The sequence below is a fragment of the Pelecanus crispus genome, chromosome Z (assembly GCF_030463565.1).
Source record: "Pelecanus crispus isolate bPelCri1 chromosome Z, bPelCri1.pri, whole genome shotgun sequence".
Lineage (NCBI taxonomy): Eukaryota > Metazoa > Chordata > Aves > Pelecaniformes > Pelecanidae > Pelecanus > Pelecanus crispus.
The window spans coordinates 50,487,370-50,509,117 of record NC_134676.1 but is presented as its reverse complement, the minus strand read 5'-3'; the positions used below and the strand labels follow the sequence as shown (position 1 = coordinate 50,509,117).

At 39.2% G+C, this 21,748-nt stretch overlaps 1 protein-coding gene across 7 annotated transcripts in view; it reads left to right on the top strand.

Moving 5' to 3' along the window:
* The window catches only part of LOC104036471 (CDC42 small effector protein 2), a 107,641-nt gene that overhangs the window by 81,639 nt on the left and 4,254 nt on the right, over positions 1 to 21,748 (top strand). For all 7 annotated transcript variants that reach the window (XM_075726379.1, XM_075726380.1, XM_075726378.1 and 4 more), the window contains one exon: positions 18,252 to 18,353. In XM_075726379.1, coding sequence (XP_075582494.1) covers positions 18,252 to 18,353 — 102 coding nt within the window. The remainder of the gene's footprint in view (positions 1 to 18,251; positions 18,354 to 21,748) is intronic.

The window sequence follows — 21,748 nt, the reverse complement described above, 5'->3', positions numbered from 1 at the left end:
GTTTGCTGGTCAATAAAATACACATCAAGTGATGGACTCTTACAAGGAACCGCTTTTGAAAATAAGTAAAACTTCCAGTTGCCAGGTCTACAAACTCACTCTGGGTTCAGAGAGTCAAGCTGAATCTTTTTCCCACACTGGTACAGTAAGTTTTCTGCAAGTAATCCCTTTGCTTCAGCTCACTGGAATTTAGTAAATAATTTGGTCATGCCCAAGAAGGAATAGAATTCAACTTAGGCTCTTAGAATGTTGTCTCTGCAGGGATTGCAGGGCTGAATATCACTGAAAATGTATTTTTCATGACCAAACATAGCAGGCACGTTTGCAATGAGTAAGGCAAGACATGCTGCAGGATGCACTAACTGTAGTATGGTTCATGCTGCTACTGTTCCCCAGATGAACAGCCATACTAAGTTTTAGATTGTGTTTTATGCAAGTTTACTTGTTTTAGTTTCTTAAACAAAAATGAACTCTAACTATACAATCTCAGAACACAGAAGAGTGGTCTGAAAATGAAGCATGCAGGGAAACAATTGGGAAGGGCAGAAAGGTTTGGGTTTCTCAATTTTTTCCTGAGTGATCCCAAAGAGGGGATGTCGAATGTCTCAATAACACATGCATCATTCTGCTTCCCGACTTTTTTTAGCTTTGCAGCTGGAAAACAAAACCCCTTTGTGCTGTTCTTGGTGGAGAAATTTATGTTTGCCCTTGAGTTTGAAAGAATATTGGATTCATAAAGTGTACTTAAAATGTATGTGCATTTTCAGTATAATATGGCAAAATTAACTCTTCGATGCTTAAGAAATTATTTTTAAAATTGTCTAGAATTACATTATAGAGAAAACTAGGGTCACTTCTGAAGCTGTAACGTTTGACTTTGCATAAAAGCAGTTGGAGCCTAAACCAAATATACATTGTTTTTATGAAGGCTAGCTTTTTAAGCTTCTGAAGAGCTGTAGCAATTCCCTGTCTTCAGGAGGGATTTTAACATAGCTGCTACAGATGATTTAGGACAAAGAAAGGTGAGGAAACAGCCAGAAGCTTAAAGTGGCAGGATTTCTTAATGCTACTGTATTGTCTTCTAGCCATGCAGCCTGTGGGATCTTTTATTGAGGTAACTTGTAAATCAGTTTTTCTTTCCAGTAATTAAAACCAGCAGCATTTAGGTAAAATACCTGCCAGGTTGGCTGTCAAATGACAAAGTTGACTGATACCTTTAGGGGACCAGAGGTTGAAGTTACTGTAATAGAGCAGAGCAAGGAGCAGAGGCAGGGAGGGCTCCTGAGAAGTATGTGGTGGGCTGTAAATGCGCTATTTCCAGACATCTGAAGTGAAAGGTTAAAGAGGCTCTGAGAAGCTCTGTGTAGGGTAACTATAAAGTGACAACTGGTGTTTTACAAATTCCATGGTAGACAAATCAGATTCTGCCTGTTAAAAGTGAGACCTTTCATGTTGATGCATCTCTTCTTGTCCTAAATTATTTTGATGTAGTATGCAGCTCTCCTTAGTGTAAAACTTTGAAGCTATTGAGAAGCGTGTAAGTGGCAATTTCTGTCCAGGACAGCAGTTGTAGGCAGCGACTGTAATGCCTGTGCCCATGAATCTTCACAGAACTTCAGGGAAACTTGGTGAAATGGCAAAACAAGGTTGAGGCATAGAAACCATGCAGCAAATCTGAGAAGAAATTGAACTTCTTGCAAATTCTATGCCTTCATCATGGAAGCATGTTTCTGAGTGGTATGTAGCCTGATGACACTGTGGCATAGGGAACTGTTAAAATAATCTGATATGATCAGAATTTGGCAATTGTCATGCTGGTCAGCCAGCTGTTCAAAACCAACTCATTTTATTGGCATAGCTGCCAGAGCCCACCAAAGACCTGTATATTGGTGCAGGGTACCTGACACTTGGGCTATGAAACATAGTGGTGGTAGTAGTGTTTTAGCTTAGTTGTTGGGTTTTTTTCTTTAATTTAGGAACAATAGATATTTTCCTACCAACAATTACTATTCAATTCTGTGTTTATAGCTCTGGTTGTTGGGAAGATGGAGTTGCATACCTGGTTTTCTAGGTATCATAGGTTCCATTTGCTGAAGAGTAAAAGGAAAAATATTTACTATAAATAACCTACATTTATTGTTATGCATCCAGTTTAGAAATTCCCAGCCTGCAGGTCTTTAGAAAACCTGGTTTTCTTCTGTATGTTTATTGCTTTTTTTTCCCCTTCATTCTGATTTTTTAACTGCCAGTGACTGTAAATCTGTAGCCAACAGCTGATGTTGGCTATATCTTGTTTTTGATAGAAGTTGACTACACTTGTGGAACTGGGAGGCAGTTGCCCTGAAGGTGCCAATAATGCAAGAACCTGGCGGAGTCTGAGAGATCTCCATGGTGCTCAGTGTTGCAATGCCAAAACTCCCCCTGTTTTACTGACTGTTAAAGAACCATGCTTTCCTATTCTTCCTGTCTTAAGAATATGGGCTTATTCTGACAAGACCAGTAGATCTGACACACTAAGAAAGCTACTGCATTTCCTGGATTTCTACAGTGGATCCAACTTCAGAATTGCCAGTACTAGGCTGAAGGAATGGCGTCAAAAAGTGTGTAAGTAGGAGACACAGTGATACAATAATAGAAATTCTGCTCTCACAGTAATAAATTTATCATCTATAACTTAGTGTAGAAGACCTGCGAGACAAGGAGGGATAGGCTTGCCATGGAAATGGATTAATAAGTAGAAAGACTTTTCTGAACATTATAAGAAGTCAGCACTGCGTCTAAAAAGGATCGTGTGATGTGTTGTGGATCCTAGTTGTGAGTCTAGCAGTAAATTCTGAATACTGAATGTACCCGAGACTTTGTCTTCAACAAAATTTGTGTGTCGTCTTAGTGCAGCTGCTGGAACAGTAAGGAGCTATTGCTGCTGCTCCTAAATACTTCTTTTCAACAAAGCTATATTTAGAAGAGTAGAATTTGACAAATAAATTGGGAATATGGGGCACTTTCTGACTGGATGAAATTTAAATAGCTAATGATTGTTTACACTCAAGATCTGTGGAATTGTGGCATGCCTCAGCTAGACTATGCAAAAGTGCCTGTACATGCTTGGAACTGGTGTTTTCCTTTTGGTAGGAGGTTGGACAAGGCAGCAAGGATTCCTTTCTTTTGCCAGGGAAAGCAGAACACTCCTTGAAAGGACTTCCTTTTAATGTTCCTTGTTGAACTGAAATAGGTAGGAATACAGTGCTTGACTAGAAGTTTTCTCTCACAGTGGCCTTTTTTCTTCATTGTCTGTGATTCAAGCCTACGGATTTGTAATGGCATGCCATGTTGCTCTTCCTTTGCCCCCATGCTTCTGTTGGGACTTCTTAATTAGCTCCCGAACAACTTCCCTTCCATCTTTTGGGGGTATTTGCCACACTTTGGGTACAGGCTTTTGTGTTGCTGCTCTGTGTCAAGTACTATTCTGAATATGTCAAAAGCTGAGCAGAAAGCTCAGAAGTCTGAGCATAGCTGTTGATTTGAACATTTCTAAAGAGCTGCTGGTAAAGTACTCTTCCAGAGATGCTTCTAGCTGTGCTATGTGGGGGCTCAGCATCTAAGCACCCCTAAAATATCTACTTGGGCATCCATTGCTTAATTGTCTTGGATGCTTGTTGTATTGTCTTTTTTTTGTGTGTGTGTATAATGCCATCATTTCCACATCCACTAGTAGGATCACCTTTCAAATGCGTGACTATTTTTCATAGTATGGGAAGAACATGGGAGGCTGTTCCTGCTTCCCTTGTGTGGGTTATAACTCCTTTTTGCTTTGATGTTTCAAGAGCAAGCAAAGACAGACTACATAATAATGTATTTTAGGATGTACTTATTCCAGTGACTTACCTAAATGAACTAGATGAACAGATTTCCAGCACTGACAGTCAAATTTGGGAGCTTTGCAGAAGTCCTCACAGGAGCAAGAAGTGAGATGGCCACTGAAGCAAATTCGTGATTCCATGTTTATGAATGTTTCTCCCCACTGCAAAACAGGATACCCGAGGCCATGTGACAGCACTCATAGGCTGGTGAGGTAACTGGTGAGGATATCTTTCGAGCAACAAGGAGAACCCAGAGATAATGAGTTCACACAGATGACAAATAACTTAACAAGGAAATGCCAATGGGAAGATGATTGCCAGAAAGGTCAGCAGTCATGAGTGTGTCTCATGGACCTGACACACACAAAACTGTAATGGGATTACTTCCCTTAAAAAAGGATTTGTACAAAAAAAAGAAAGTAGCTTCAGTCAGAGCAAGTTCATTTTGATAAAATTTCACTAAATAGTAGTACAGTACACCACTAGAAAACCAGTTGAATATTTAGGTATTTTGTTGCATATGTATATAAACAAACAAGTAGCTGCTGCTATTTGGGCAAACTAATGTCAAGCTTCTAAGATGACATTCACAGAGGTATTTAAAAGCTGATGAATTCACTGTGTCCATGTTTGTTTGACTCTTGAGGATATTATTATTAAATATTGTGGATTTGGTTTTGCCTACAGCACAAGTACTAGAGCTTCGACCCATGAATCCTACTGCTAAAAAAATATCAGTGCCATAACTCCTGAAGATCCATTTTCTCCCACTAAGGGAATTACTATGAGTTGAATGCAGAGGTTTTCTGAAAATACCAAGTGCCCTGATTTGTTGTCGTAGTTGAAGGGGATTCACAGTGTGCAGTACCAAACTGCTGCTTGAGAGCACATATGACAATGTGTTTAGAGCTATTATCTTCAGAGCAGTAGATGTTTTAACTAGCTGGTCCAGAGAAAGTGCTAGACTTAATAATTTACTGGTTTTGTGTGGTGAGTGAGACTGAAGATCCTGTATCTGGCAGTAGTTATTACCTGTTTGGAGGTAATATTTCAGTTTATTTTTTGCTCTTGTATTTTTCTGTAATGGAGTTTAGTATTTTCATATCATTCTGATTTAGAATATTATACAGAGAGTACATAGGAATACAGAAGGCCTGTATGTAATGTATCTTATGCAACATGTATGTTTCCATATAGATGCAAATATGTGGAGACACCTGCATACACAGGACATAACAAACCCATTTATATTAGCCAGCTAGCTCTAGGAAGTCTTACTACAGGACATGCAAGCATGAAATACAATTTCTTAACAAAAGAATTTCAATATGCAGTGTATTTAAGGACACCTGAAGCTTTTGTTCATGCTGTAGCTGGGGGGGGGGGTGGAGGGGGTGGTCTGACATTCATTTAGCAGAGCAGAAGGGGCTACTTCTTGTAATCCTGACACGCGTCCTCTAGAGAACTACAGCTTTCGTCATGCCAGATGACCTTTCAAGTATTTCCTGTATTCTTGCTGGAAAAGGTCAGTGAGTAAAAGGAAGGAGAGCTCAACATGATGCAGTTTGCTGTTTTGTTATCAGGACTTTAGGAGGGTTGGTTTTTTTTTTTAAGAAGCTATTAGAAATTTCCAGAAAGTTTGTATTGCGGTGTATCTTTACATCATTTGTTTAATCTGTATCTTTTAACATTATGATTTTGATCACTGGAGAGAATATACTGCATCTGTGTTACAGCAAAGCCAGTTCCAGTCCACTCTATATTCTTCCTGTTCATCGCCAGATGAAGTTAGAGACTTGGAAAATAATCTAGGTGACAAGAAACCTCTGGATGCCATCTAGTGCAATGCACCTACTCAAAGCAGAACCAACTAGAGTGGATTTCGCAGGGCCATGTCCACTTGTGGTGTGGGGATCTCCAGGGATTCAGATTCATTGGGTTCTTGGTCCCGTGTTTGACCACCTACATAACACTTTTTTTTTTTCCATTTAATCAGTATTTTCTATGTTGCAACTTAAAAGTTGTGCCATCTCATATTATCACTGTGCACCTCCAAGTCCATCTGTTTTCTGTACATTCCTGTTAGGTAGTGGAAGACCATTAAGACCACAAGCAGATGTCTCTTCTTAATGGTGAACAAACCCACTCTTTCAACCTCTCCTTCTGTACCATGTGCAGCAGAGTTTTTGTCCCTTAAGTGTGTCACAGCTCTGGATTCACTCCAAAAGGTGCAGTGATATACTTTGATTCCAGCTGAGTGGGCTGGTAATAAGCACTTGTTCCAAGCAACAGCTAATGTATTGGAAGTTACACAGCTTGGCAACTGTAAGAAAAGAGTATTATGTTAAATGCTAAGTTCTGATTTTTGCTGAGATACCACAAGTCAGTATCACAGACTTGTTCCTTTCATCACACCCTGCTGTCCTTATCATTGATGAATTACCTGTTACTTTACAATCAGACTGCATAGTCTGTCTAAAGACATTAAAGAAGTATGGTTGCTATAGTAGAAAACCAGTATCATTATGTTAGATGACGGGTTTGGTTTTTAAATTATGTTAATCACTGAAAGTAATGAAAGTAAACTTATGGAAAGAGAAGTTAGTTCATAGTATAATATGACAGTCAAATTACCAGTTGTAAATGTTGTGTAAAATTGTGCTAATGTGTATTTTGAAAAGGACAGTACTTACTATCTATACTAAGGAATGGATTCTGATTTACTATGTGACTTAAAGTTGGTTTAAGCATCTGGAAAGGAACAAGGTCGCTTTAATATGTCAGCTAAACAAGTTTCTTAAAAGACCTATTGTCTTTCAGAGTCATTTGACCTCATCTGGCAAATTTTCCTGTTTATTTAGAAAACATAGGCTACAATTGCCAGTTTTGTCATGTGATGACTAACACCATCTTAATAGAATGGAATATTGTGTAAACAGATCAAAAAGCATACACTTCAAAAGATTCAAGAAGGTGCTGAATTTGCTAAAAGCAAAGGAGCTGTTTGAGATAATAATATGCAATCCAGTTTGAGGTATTCATTTACGAAATAGATTAATTTGTGAAGTTGTACTTAAAATCAGGCTGGAAGATTTGATAAAGTCAGCTTCTCTGCCATTTTAGATTCTTTTATTTTCCCTTTACTTTTGTCTTTTTCTAAATACAAACAGAACTGATAGTTCCGTTGCTTGGGAGTTCAGAAAGCTATCGCATTTGCTTATTCTTTTTTTGCCACTTGAGTCAGTAAATGCCAAGTGATTTTGCTTAAAGGCTAAATCCAGTGTACATTTGATAATCAATTTATTAGATTCTAATTACAACAGCTTAGAGAATTTAAAAACTTACCTCTTTTCAATCCTTTGTCTCAATTTCCTAACTCTACTTTAGCTAGAGAAGTCAGGTAGCACCCTGGATTTTTTGGAAAACTTGATGCAAGCTGAGTGCGCGGAAGGCCTCCCACTTAACCTCCGTTGCTGAACTGCTGGCATGAAAACCTGTGCTGGTTTCCTTCTGCTTCTGTTCTGGCTGTAGTTTGTAAGATCCATAAGCAATCAAGACTCTTCAGGGAATCTACGAGAAACTGCCCTCATAAGGGACTGAGAAAAATGTGTTAGTAATGGTAGCAGCTTTGGTGTTTCACAGTTGATGAAGATCACAGCGTTGGTCAGAACATCATTACGTTGGCATTAGAAACCACATGTTACTGCTTTAAAATAAATCTGTCACTGAAATATTGTATTTTGGAGGGAGTGGCTAGCATTTTAATTTACCTTGCATATTGTCTTAGTTGTGCTTCTCTGTGTTTCTTCTGTATGGTAGACCTCTTGACAAAAGGCGTTTGAAACTTAAAAGGTCTAGTTCTTCATCCTTGCTTCTTCAGAGAGTATGTGGTCTCCCGCACTTCAGTGTAGTGAGTGTCACTTTATGGTTCAAAAATTAAATGAAATGTTAAAGCTTTAAACATATGCTAGTGCCTGACTGGAATTTTAACATTACTGTGGATGGTGTCCCTTTAATTTCATCAGCTTTCATATACTCCTTGCAGATTGTATAGATGTTGGAATAGGCAGTGTAAGCTCATGGGTTTAATAAGCTGAAAAAGAATTGAGACTATCGCAATGTTCAGGGAAATGTTTGGGAGGTGTGCAGCCTTTTCTTCTTCAAAAATATCATACTGGCTATATGATGATCCTGTACATCCAGCTATTGGTTTCACCATACTGGTTTGCTACATAATGATCCAGTTGCTGGAGGTGGAGTGTATTCGTATTCCAGCTTTATACATGTACATGCTTTTTGTTGTTTTTAACATGACTCTCTAGGTTCCTAATTAGGCAGGAAAGTGTGGAGAAATGTGTCTTACACACACGATGCACAAAAACAAATACAAGGGACACCCTTGCCCCTGCAGCCCCTTTATGTAGGGTTTGATGAAAGACACTCTTTAAGACCTTTCTGGGTAATTTTGATGGGTCAATATTGGGAACCCAGACATATCACTCAGACCACAGCTTGTCTTGAGAGCTACACAGCCATCCTGTGCACATCAGACTATTTTAGGAGCAGAACAGCATGTATGTGGGAGGACAGAAAGCCACTTCTACAGGGTGATCTGATACTTCCTATTCTGAGCAAGTATCTAGCTCTTCCTGTGCGTTAGCGTGTGGAGGATCAGCAGGGTGGCACATAGTATAGAGACTTCTTTGCTGCTGGTGCTCTTGTCAGAGCAGATATAAAAAGTAGGAGAGGTCAGAGAGGAAAATAAAGTGAAGGGTGTTTTTTTTCTCTTTCAGTTTCTCCTGTAACCATCCAAATCCCCCATCTTGAAATGGTTGACTATCTTGTTTTCGATACAATCTTTTCCTTAGATTTCTCTTGGTTTTATCTTTGGCCTGCACTGCTTTTGAAGTTTTGCCTTAGTTCTTGAATACAAAGCTAGAAAACAGCTCTATTTCAACAGTTATATCACTGGAAAGTTTAATAGATCACTTTCTCCTCAGGGAAAAGTTATGAAACACCTATCTTGATTGGTGGCGAAGATCCCAGAGAGTAAATTAGCAGATTAAACGAGCTTGATTTTGGATTGAGTTAGCCTGAAATTAACACTAGAATGAATGGTGACAGAAGTTCTCCAAAAAAGGGTTGCTGTTTGAGGCTTACTTGTGAAAGAAGGTCAAACACAATAGCTGTGAGCCTCCATATAAATCTGAGAGTTCCTAGTTAAAAAAAAAAAAAAAGGCAAATCACATACTTACCTATTACTGACTTGATAGTGCATCCATACAGTGTTGGATGTATGAGCAGACTAGCTCCTAATTGTGAAAAAAAAATGCATGAGGCAGGTACAGAGGAGAACCAGGAGCATATTACTTGTTTACATTTGTCCTGTCTACCGTAAGAACAGCAGTTGTGGTAGCTCTGCTGGGACTTATTTTATTTTAGGAGAGTTTGGGATTCGGATTGTTTTCATACAGAAAGATGTATTGACTGTATATCTTTTTGTGGCAAAGGATTAGATGATGTGCTTAAAAGTTATTATACTTCATTATGTTCAAATTACCCTGCTGTTATATCCTGTCAAGCTTGCAAAGAGCTGTTGTAGAGCGTGAATTGCTTCTTACTGTATTTGATGCTGTTTTAATGACCAAGATAGCAGTCTGAAAAACTGACCCTCATGTAGTGGAGAAAAGTTGAAAAGCTGTGTAACTTTCTAGTGTTTATGAATTCATGGTCATCTTTCTGCTTTGAAAAGAGCAAAATTTTTGGAGGTAATAATTGTAGGTGGTCATTGTCTGACCACAGAACCTCAATCTGCAAAGCAACTCTTTATAGCATCCAGATGGATCGTTCACTTCTCTGTTCACCAGGGAGAGTTTCCCAGTAGGGAGTTAGCAAGTAAATTTATTATTAAGTCTTGAACCAAGCTTCAGAGAGGAATTAAATGTTCTTTAGTTATCTTCTTGCCAAGAGGCATAAGCCTGTTTTATGAAAGTAATCACTTAAGAAAAGGGAAAAACTATTTTTTGTCTTAACTAGGTTACTGAGCCTGCAAGCCAGCAGTAAGCATTGCTGACTCAAAGGCAATCCTGGCAGGTGAATGGGGCCCAACTGAAGCCTCAAATGCTGCTGCGATAGCCCACTCTAATGTAGAATATTATGAATACCTTGATTTACACAATCTGCACACCTTTTAAAGAATTATTTTTTTTAAAAAATAGTCTGAAATTAGAGAAGAGGCTGATACAAGACTGGAAAACGAATCTCAGGAAGTTGATGCCTTTACTCTGTATCAGATAAGGTGCCAAAGCATGGTGGCTTGTTTTCTTTTTCTCTGATTATGTATCAAGGCTGTTTTGAAGTTAAGATACAATACCTGTTTCTCACCATTGTATTCAGAAAGGGAGACTATAAAGCACAGGGATTATCCCTCAATAAATGTCACTTCTTAGATTTTCTGCATGTGAGTCTTTAACAAGCTTATAAATTTTGAATTGAAGTAACAGGGAAGCCAAAATAACGTCATGAAAAATAATAGAGCTAGTCTTGTGGAATAATGAAAAATTTGAACTAAAGTTCCTCTTCTACAGATAGAATGACAGACAAAATGAACTGTGTCAAAAAAGGAAGGTGCATCACTTGCCATTTTATATAGGATCACTTCATGTTGATTTGGATCCAGTTGGAAACATGCTGCACAAGATTAGACTAGGTAGGTCAGATCAGTATGCTATTTCCTTTCTAATTTAGTTTACTGTGCCCTACATTTTTTGAAACACAGGTAAGTATGAAGTGACAGAAAAATGCCTTGAAATGCAATATATGATATATTAATATGTAGTGTTATGTAATACATATATTATGTGCAATCATAGAATCGTTTAGGTTGGAAAAGACCTTTAAGATCATCCAGTCCAACCATTAACCTAACATTACCAAGTCCACACTAAACCAATCAAGGGTAGACTAGACTAAACCATGTCCCAGAGTGCCACATCTACCCGTTTTTTGAACACCTCCAGTGATGGTGACTCCACCACCTCTCTGGGCAGCCTGTTCCAATGCTTGACCACCCTTTCCGTAAAGAAATTTTTCCTAATTTCCAACCTAAACCTCCCCTGGCACAGCTTGAGCCCATTTCCTCTTGTTCTATCGCTAACTACTTGGGAGAAGAGACCAACACCCACCTCACTACAACCTCCTCTCAGGTAGCTGTAGAGAGCGATAAGGTCTCCCCTCAGCCCCTTCTTCTCTACACTAAACAATCCCAGTTCCCTCAGCCGCTCCTCATAAGGCCTGTGCTCCAGACCCTTCACCAGCCTTGTTGCCCTTCTCTGAACATGCTCCAGCACCTCAATGTATTTTTACTGCATATAAAATGAGACAAAACTATATATATATATATATATATATATGGAAGCACAGTCATGAAAAATGACACTTGTAATGTTTTGGTAAATGTTACAAAGTTAGCAGTAGGAAAGTATTATCCTTGCTTTGTGGTAGCTTGATGATAGTAATAAATAACAATAAAATGTTCTCCTCAATAGAAAAGCAACTGTATCTGTGTCAGTTTTAGAGAAGAATGATGAAAAGAAAGATATACTACTTGTGACTTAAATACCAAAATTTGTTATTCTTAATGTGAGGTGGAAAGTTCCGGTCTGCCCCTGTCACTACTTTGTTGCTAGTGTAGACATGCTCTGTTTGTTCCCTATGGTAGGCTTGCACTGAGGGCCTCAGGTATTCTGTTGCCTGGTTTCTTACAGCTTACTTGACTGAGATCCTAAGATACAAAAAGCCAGGACAACATACAGCTGGGTAAAGAGCATTGCTGTGTGGGAAAAAGAGTTGCCAGCTTTTCTTGTGTGTAAAGTGGAGGTAAATTAAATGGTAGGTGGAGGAGAAAAGTGCTATATGCGGGAATTTTAATAAAGAAGCATTGTTTTCAGAAGCTGTACATTCTCGCAATATGTCAATAACTTATCATACCCTCTGAATTTTTTCAGTTTCCACCATGTATCGCTTTATGCTTAGAAAGCATATTCCTCATCTGCACCCAGAATACTGCTTCGACTTGGGGGCTGACCCGGGCTGAGATGGAGCCTTCTGCAGGTCAAATCCACATAGGCTGTTGTGTTGCAGGGTCATTTGAAGTGCTGTGTGTCACTTATCCCAAATCCAAGCCTGAGTGAAATATATGTATCTAGCAGCTATCTCAAAAAAATCTGGTGTAGGTTTAGCAGAAGTTGCTATTCTGCCAGCTAAACAGAAGAGATGTCTTTGCTTTTGATCCCCAGCATACGTAGGTTGATACTTGACTTTGGAATACCTTTGTATGATACTGTTTGACTTGACTTGCGACTTCTACTTTTAGCAGCTTCCAGAAAATCAATTATCAGCCTGCTAGGATCTAAGTGACATCACTCAAATATTGTCTGATATATTTGAGACCTTGATGTTACTCTGCATGTCTTTTTCTTTTTTGAGAGGGCCTGTCATGAAGGGCATAGAGGGATGCATAACCATGCAAAGGAGAAAAATTTCTAAAACTTTTTTATATGTATATATACAGGCAGATATCTTGTCTAATTCACAACTGTTGCCATCACTATGAATTGGCTTGAGCTAAAGAAGCACAGCCCAGCTTCTGGACAAAATCTGACATTCAAAAAAGATCATTTCTTCCCTGCAAGCCAAAAACGGAGGGAAATAAAAAGGAAATTTTACACTCCTCTGGACCCATCAGTGGCAATTATTTGTTTAAAGAAACAAATTACAGTTTTGAATTTCTTGCAATAAGTAGTTTTTTGAACTATGAAAAGAGTGTTTCAGTAAAATGCTTGTGGCTTTGCTGAAAGGCAGGTTGAATACATGGTATAATAAATTTTTTCAAACAGAAGTTTAAAACTCAAAAGTTTCAAGACACTTGCAGCGTTAAAATAATTTCTGTCTGATGCAACTGTTGGTGGTTTCTGAATTCTGATCTTGTACTTTGAAAGAGATGCTACTCTGTGTGGGTGCAAAGCATCACTCGAAGATTAAGAATAAGAGAGACATCAATTCTTTACTTCATTACTATGGTAACTGAAATGTGATCCAGTTTCATTGCCTCTAGTTATATGTTCAAAGCAAAGCTTCTGAGATGGGTCCTCAGACTGCTTCCATTCCTCTCAAACACTTAACACACAAACCTGCATCTCTTCTGTTTAAAGATTATTTATTCTTTTCGTGGTGTAAAGATTACCTGGTGTGTACTTTGCAATCCAAATTCTGTTGATTTTTTTCAAGGGAACAAACTGAATAAAGCCATTAAATGATGACAGTTCATATTCTACTTCCAAGAACCTTTTACAGGTCTTTTCCTCTCATTTCCCCTCTGTTGTGCTGCTTGCCACCCCTTCCCCCCTTAATAAAGGGGAAGTGCTTTGGGGCGAGGCGGGGGGGGGGGGGGGGAAGGTCAAATATTTCAATTCAGATTTTAAACTTTTTTTGCCGATTGATACCAAATGTTTCAGTAACTTGACTCAGACTAACCAGAAAGATAACAGACAAGTTAGCTAATCATAATGTGAGCTTTCTTGTACTTCTCCCCTACTAAGAAGACATCCACAAGAAACACAGAAACAGGACATAGGGTCTCATTGCGGTTAGGCTGCCAGAGTTGGGACATACATGTGTTCCATCAAACACCTTTAAAACAAACCTTTAAATGATACAAATATTCAGGTGCATGTATGTTGAAGTCCTTTGCATTAGCATCATAAACATGCAGTTGTTTTATAGATCACCTTTATAGTCAGATCTCATTACCACAATGGTTAGTGGTATATATATATTCTAAGGCTAATTATTTATGGTATGTTGCCAAGTGGAGTTTGGGGCGTGTGTGAAGGCTAGCAGGAATTCATTTTTGCTGGGCTCTGTCAGCTCAGGCATGTGACTTGCACTAGGAACAAGCATGGAAAGGCACAAGTGATACAGAGGGAAATGAGCATAACGGTACAATTAATTTCTTCTTAAGTAAGAGATGATTGTGCTGCTTCTCAACTTCTTTCAAATTAAATGTACTAAATTTACTGATGAATCAATCTGTGTGTTAATTCTTATTGTTTATAGAACAATGGTATTGTATGCATTCTTACAGGTACAGGATCTCAGAAAATACAACTTCACGATAAAATCCTGGCAAAGCTAATGTTTATGGTGTCCTCTGTAAAAGCTTTGTAATCTTTCCAGGCATGCTCCCCTACTCCTGTCTCCTGTGTTACATTCCTTGAAAAGAGGTGATTTTTCACAGTGCTCCCCATGTCCCTTCACCCATTCTAAGTGGTCATTTTGGTTGTGGCTGAGGCTGTGTCTACAGAAATGGCACATCCTAGTAGGAGCAGCTATGTAATAGAGCAGAACAGTTGGTGTTGGGGAACCATGATGTGCATTAGATGTTGTACTCTTCGCTGGGTAAAAAACTGGTTGGGTGGCCAAGCCCAGAGAGTAGAGGTGAATGGAGTTAAGTCCAGTTGGCAGCTGGTCACGAGCGGTGTTCCCCAGGGCTCTGCTTTGGGGCCAGCCTTGTTTAATATCCTTATCAACGATCTGGATAAGGGGATTGAGTGCGCCCTCAGTAAGTTTGCAGATGACACCAAACTGGGTGGGAGTGTCAATCTGCTGGAGGGCAGGATGGCCCTGCAGAGGGACCTGGACAGGCTGGACCGATGGGCTGAGGCCAACTGGATGAGGTTTAACAAGGCCAAGTGCTGGGTCCTGCACTTGCGTCACAACAACCCCATGCAATGCTGCAGGCGTGGGGAAGAGTGGCTGGAAAGCTGCCTGGCCAAAAAGGACCTGGGGGTGCTGGTTGACAGCCGGCTGAACATGAGCCAGCAGTGTGCCCAGGTGGCCAAGAAGACCAACAGCATCCTGGCTTGTATCAGGAATGCTGTGGCCAGCAGGAGCAGGGAGGTGATTGTCCCCATGTACTCAGCACTGGTGAGGCCACACCTCAAATACTGTGTCCAGTTTTGGGCCCCTCAATACAAGAAAGACATTGAGGTGCTGGAGCGTGTCCAGAGAAGGGCAACAAAGCTGGTGAAGGGTCTGGAGCACAGGCCTTATGAGGAGTGGCTGAGGGAACTGGGGTTGTTTAGTCTGGAGAAGAGGAGGCTGAGAGGAGATCTTATCGCTCTCTACAGCTACCCAAAAGGAGGTTGTAGTGAGGTGGGTGTTGGTCTCTTCTCCCAAGTAGTTGGTGATAGGACAAGAGGAAATGTGCTCAAGCTGTGCCAGGGGAGGTTTAGATTGGATATTAGGAAAAATTTCTTTACGGAAAGGGTAGTGAAGCGTTGGAACAGGCTGCCCAAGAGGTGGTGGAGTCACCATCCGTGGAAGCGTTCAAAAAATGGGTAGACGTGGCACTTCGGGACATGGTTTAGTGGGCATGGTGGTGTTGTGTTGATGGTTGGACTGATGATCTTAGAGGTCCTTTCCAATCTTAATGATTCCTAGTTTTTACTTTCATTATAAATAATCCAGCCACCAAGCCAGGAAACATGAAATGGCTGCTCTACCCTTAATTGGTTTAGTGGTGGACTTGGTAATGTTAGGTTAATGGTTGGACTGGATGATTTTAAAGGTCTTTTCCAACCTAAATGATTCTATGATTCTTTTGTGGCCTGCTTCAGACTGGCTCACCTGGTCCATTGGCCTCAATGTCTGTTAGCAATGGGAGTGCATCAGCTAGTCTTCCAGTTCAGCTTCCCCTAAAAGAAGTCAAATTTGTACATTCCAAGATGGTTCTGAAATTAAAATTGAAGCATGGTAAATGGGGACTGGCAAAGTTGCTTCAAAAGCATGCTCATGATCCAAGCGAAAACACTAATGTAAATGTAAACTGACTGCTCCTGCAGCAAAAAAACCCCAATGTTTGATTTGCTTTCAGAGTGAACTACTTTGTGTTCTTAATACAGCAGAGCATTTAAATACTGTTCCATTGCTTCAAGGAGACCACATCAGTGGACACATGCCAGGGTGTAACTGGCTGATGGCCTCTGATAAGAAACTCGCTTAAGATAAGAAACACAGTTTGATGGTGATTCACTTTAACTAGTGGTTACTGGTTGACTAGCTGATGATTAGTGGAGAATCATTTACAGTCATTCAGAAGATGCAGCACGTTAATTCTGCTACTGGCATGCCAGTGATTTTAGCAACAAAAAGGAGGAAAATAAGTTGAGCTGCACAAAATTCCAAAAGCTTTGAGATTGTCTACGTTTTCTCTCATCAAAACCCTGCATTTCAAAACTCTGCTAAAACCAAGAAATCATGGATATATATTTCTGGACATATAAATGAATCTGACTCTGGCTGTTATTTTTTTTAAAGGGGGAGAGGGGCAACTACTGCAGACCTGAAATAATTTTAAGTGTTTTAATTGGAGAGGTGTGTTTCATACAGCTCTCTAGAGCGTCTTTCTGTGTCAGAGTCACAGCATATTACAATACTATATTGTGTAAATACAGAAATGTGCATTTAAAATAATCATCACACCTGGTGGAGATGTTCCTTGGCCCAAACATGTCAGATAAGCAGTTTTCATCCAGTGGAAGCATAAACCTGGTGTGGGGTCTCTCCCTCCACGTTAGTCACTCATGCTTTACTAGGTGATATCATGCATAACTTAAGAAATCATTTGCTGTACGTGTAAGTGAGCTTGACTTCCAGATTGAAATGTTAATGCATTGGTGGGACATGGTAATAGATTGATTCTGTTGTGGCTATTTATGGCGGTATGAACTCTACTAATGTATTCTGTAATTGAGACGTCTCAGTTAATTTCCATAAGCATTTTCTCTGTGGAAGCCCTCAAACTGCATGAAAATGTTTTTATAGCTATGATTATTTTACTTGGTTGATCTTGTCAAATTTGTTGGGACTAGAGAATTCACTAATGGTTTTGGCATAGATCAGGTCATTTTGTTTTGTTATTTCTACGGGAGTGTTCTGTGTGTTTCTCCTCACCCCAGCTATTGATGTGACGCAGTAAGGTGTACTGAAAACTACTGAAATCTGGTTTCAGTAATAGGAAAAAGGTACAGGAAAGGATAAAATGTATTTTGTGCTTGCTGGCTAAACCCCATGATGTATTCTCATAGTTGTGGGCTCTGATTCATAAAGTTTTAATCTGTAGCTAGCCCACTCATGAGGCATGTACCTTCATGTCTCGAGTCTGGGTGGTCTTATGATCTCATTGCAGATTAGAAACAGAGATCGCTTTAGAAATGAGACTGAGTGGACTTTAAGATGATGGAAGCTTTTAATTGAGCTCAAGTCATTTCTTAGCTATTCCATTGTATTTTGTATGACACACCTTAAATTGAGATATTCATACTGTGCTTCATGGCTATTGTGGGATTTTTGGGGGTTTTGGTTTTTTCTTTTTCAAATACAGGATATGGGCATATGGTGACTGCAGACTGCATGGTTTGCTCTGTGTAAACTCCCTGGCTCTGGCCTAAGAAATGAGGATAGGGTTTTCTTGTTTTTTTCCTTTAGATGCAGTGCTTAGCTGGAGGCAGGCGACCAAAGTAGCTTTAATAATTAGAGGAAGTCCTTACTGCCTCGAATTTTTTATTTGTGTGTTATTAATTTAATAAAAAATGAAGCTGTGACCCTGAGAAAGGGGAGGCAGAGGTTAAGCAACTGTTACCTTCTGTCTCATGGCACAGGAATCGGAGTCCCTAATCTGGCATCCTGTCTTACTATCACACTGCACCCCTTCAGCTCTCACTCTACAATCACACAGACTGGAAGTTATCTGAGTATAGGGGGTTCAGTAAAGATATGTCTGTGACTAACCCTGATCAAACTCAAGGCATTGTTCTCAACATCACCATGAAGTAAATTACAAATAGTGACATAAGTTCACATGGCATGCAAATCAGAAATTCTGTAAGTTAGCAGTTTCATAGACTATATGAATGTTCTTTGATCCTAAATTCTTGTTTTGAATTACTAACCCTCAAATTTGATCTGTCACAGCATGATTTAAATACAAATATAGGCAGAAGTTATTGTATGAAATGTTGCAAGTATTGCTTAATAAACTGTGGAATGTAGTAAGGTTATTTACAAACATTTTGTTGGCCTAAATGTTAGGAATGGTATCAATGCTGGCCTAATGATCTGCTATAGATCCGCCAAGTAAAAACAAAGGACAGTATTAACAATGTCTTGGTTAACCTGGGAATTTGGACTCTGCTTTTTGACTTTATGAAGATATCTTACAGTGTATGAAATATCCTATGGACAGTTAACTTTTAGATTTATGACACACATTGGTTTTGCCTTTTCAATGACTCTCAGTTAGACTCTCAAGTTTCTTTACCTTCCTTTCAGAAAAGACGACGGCGGATTGACCGAAGCATGATTGGGGAGCCGACAAACTTTGTTCACACAGCTCATGTAGGGTCAGGAGACCTATTCAGTGGAATGAATTCGGTAAGCATGAGCGGATGTCTTCATAAGAATATTTCATCTTAGACAGAATACAGGACCACTGTATATGTATATTGTGGCTGAAGCAATGAGTCTTTTAACTGTAAGAAAGAATCTCTATAAAACTGAAGAACAACCTGCTAGCATCTTAATTCCAAGTCTTAAAGACTTGCATTCAAGATTATGGAGTATCATTTGCAAGATTCCTATGTTTATTGACAATGCATAGTAGATGCTGTATAAATTGTACAGGCTATGCGTAGAATGCTTTTTAAAAATTTCTTCTGAAAGCATGTATGAACCAAAATAGAGGTATATTTGAAAATATACTAGAGTATTTTAGATAAAACTTTTAAAAGTGTCTTACAATTGACTAGATTTCTTACCTTAAATGCTTTAAGCTATTTTAAATAGAGTTCATGTAAAACTCTCAGCTTGCCTTGGTTTACGGTGCACACAAATATTTTTTGGGTGTTCTTGTTGAGGTTTTTCTATACTCTAACCCTGTTTGCAGTGCGAATTATTTCCAGAGCAAGCAACGATGTCACAGGCAAGGTTTTGTGGCTTCCTGTAGATGATAGGAGCAACAAATATTTTTATCTCTCTGCAAGTGAAAAACAGAGGCTAAGATAAGATACTCAAAATGAGCTTATGAGCATAGATTTCTTTTGTACAGCTTTTGTACATATGTGAAATGTCAATCTGTTTTTAAGGTCAGTAATATGCAATCTAGAAAAGGGTTGTATGTAGATAATGATGAAAAACACTTCTTGACCTTAATAATCCTCTTTAAAGGAAAAAAAAATGTTTTGAGATTAAAATGATGAAAAATACTTCTTGACAAAGGAGAAGAAAGAGTTCTGTCAGAGGTATCAGAATAGAGAGCAGAACTGTAAAGGAAAGAGGTGGTTTTAATGTAGGCAAGTGAGGTCATTTGTAGTTTGAACTAGTTTACAGCTTACTGAGATCAGACAAAAACTTTTGTAACTCAGTAGGTATTGGGGAAGGGCAAAGCTAGAAAATCTGACATGGCAAACAGTGTGCTCCATTTTCCCAGAAACAGCATAATGGATTGGAAGTGATTTGTACTAAGACATCTGGAAGCAAGTTAAATGGACAAACACAGCTTCAACTTGATAAAATTCAGTTAAAGCTAATTACTTAATGCCATATATTACATTACTATATAAAGCCATTATAAATTGAAATAATAGTGATAATAAAGTGTCGTGGTTTAGCCCCAGCCAGCAACTAAGCACCACGCAGCCGCTCGCTCACTCCCCCTACCCCGATGGGATGGGGGAGAGAATTGGAGGAGTAAGAGTGAGAAACACTCCTGGGCTGAGATAAGAACAGTTTAATAATTGAAATAAAGTAAAATAGTAATGCTAATAGTAACAGTATAATAATGATAATAATAATAATGATACACGAAGCAAGTGATGCACAATGCAATTGCTCACCACCCGCCGACCGATACCCAGACAGTTCCCGAGCAGCGATCGCTGCTCCCCGGCCAACCCCCCCCAGTTTATATACTGAGCATGACGTCATATGGTATGGAATAGCCCTTTGGTCAGTTTGGATCAACTATTCTGGCTGTGCCCCCTCCCAGTTTCTTGTGCGCCTGGCAGAGCATGGGAAGCTGAAAAAGTCCTTGACTAGCATAAGCAGTACTCAGCAACAACTAAAAACATCAGCCTGTTATCAACATTCTTCTCCTACTAAATCCAAAACACAGCACTATGCCTGCTGTTAGGAAGAAAATTAACTCTATCCCAGCCGAAACCAGGACATAAAGTGAGCGGTTTTCTTTATTTTTTTTTTAAAGGATGGCTTTTTGCTTTTTAAATGTTTGTTGTCCCTTCTGTGAGAAGCTTCCTCATTCTCACAGCTGAGCTGCCTCATGTGAGGTTTGTGGTGATTGCCTGAAGCTTTGCTCTTTCACCTCAGCCTTTCCCCCTGCTTGCCTTCACCTTTGCCTTGCCTAATATCCAATTAATCTCTAGATAGTAGGTAATCATTATTGTTTCTCTACACAGACTTTTTCATTTTGAATGCTCATAACTGGCTATCTCTTTCTCTCACTTTTTTAACTTGGATAATATGCTGCGTCAGTGGTCAGAGTGATTTTTCTGATCCCAGATAGAAAGGATGTGTATGCAAAAAATAATCCTGTCTTTCCTCTCTCTTCAGAAGCACAAATCTCTACTTTTTCACACGGCTTATTTTCCTGCCCCTTCTGTGGTAACTTACTGTGGTAATACTGCATCCAGTCTCCTTTGCAGGGTAAATTCCAAGATTACAGTGTTAACCTCCACATTTTTTTCTGTTGCTTAATTTCCTTTATACTGTGGACATTATACTCCTTTGTGAACCTCCTTGTGCCTTCTCTCTTCTGAATACCTTAGGAGGACCTCCTGCAGTTTCATTAGCTTTTCCCATATAAATTTGGTTCTTCATCCATTATCTGTCCTGTGCTTTTTTCATCAATATTGTTCTTCATTACATACCCTTATGATTCTGAGTACAGTAGTTTTCTGACTACTGAAATATTTTGCTTTTTTGTTTGCTTTCCCTGTAGAGTGCCTAGCTCCTTTGTCAAAGGTACGCTTAAACAGCAGGAAGCCTCTCTGCACTGTTTCTTTCTCATTCCCATCACTTTATTTTATCTTCATATTCCATGGTGAAATCTCTCACTTTCTTCTTCTGCTTCGTATTCCTCAGTTTAGTCTTTCATTTCATGTATACCATCCTTTTCTTACTTTTCCCTTGTTTTCTTTCTCAAGGACCATCTGTGCCATTTCCTAATTCTAAAAGGGAAAGAAAAGTAAAGAAGGAAATTAATGAGAGAGATAAGCAGCACAACAGATTGTATGATCTTTAATTGGTGCAGTCATCTTCCCCTTCCAAAATCCTTAAATCCTTACCCTATCTAAATTAGACATAAGAGGGAAGAACCTTGCTGTCATGTATCATCAAAGGAAGGCAATGGCATCTCTGGGGAAGAAAAAAATTTCATTTCATGGTGCTTGTTCTTGTAGCTCAGACTGCCTCAAAAGGAGGATGCTTCAGAAGGAATACCACCTTATAAGACTACAATCGTTAGACCTGCTTTTTGCTCAGTATTTTTAACATTGTATGTCTCCTGTATAAATTTTCATATACAAAATAGCCACTGAACTATTAATGCAGTCAAGTTCAATTTGCTGCATTCTTTTTGCTTTAGGTGTAACAGCCTCTGCATTTTAGACTGATACTTCCTTACCCACTAACACAAACATCTATGTGTGTGTCTCAAGTACAAGAGAAATTGTTCTAACCTTTAGAAGAAGTACTCATAAAAATTTACACTTTAGCCTCCTTGCAATTTGTCTTGATTTGCTGTTCTCCAAAAT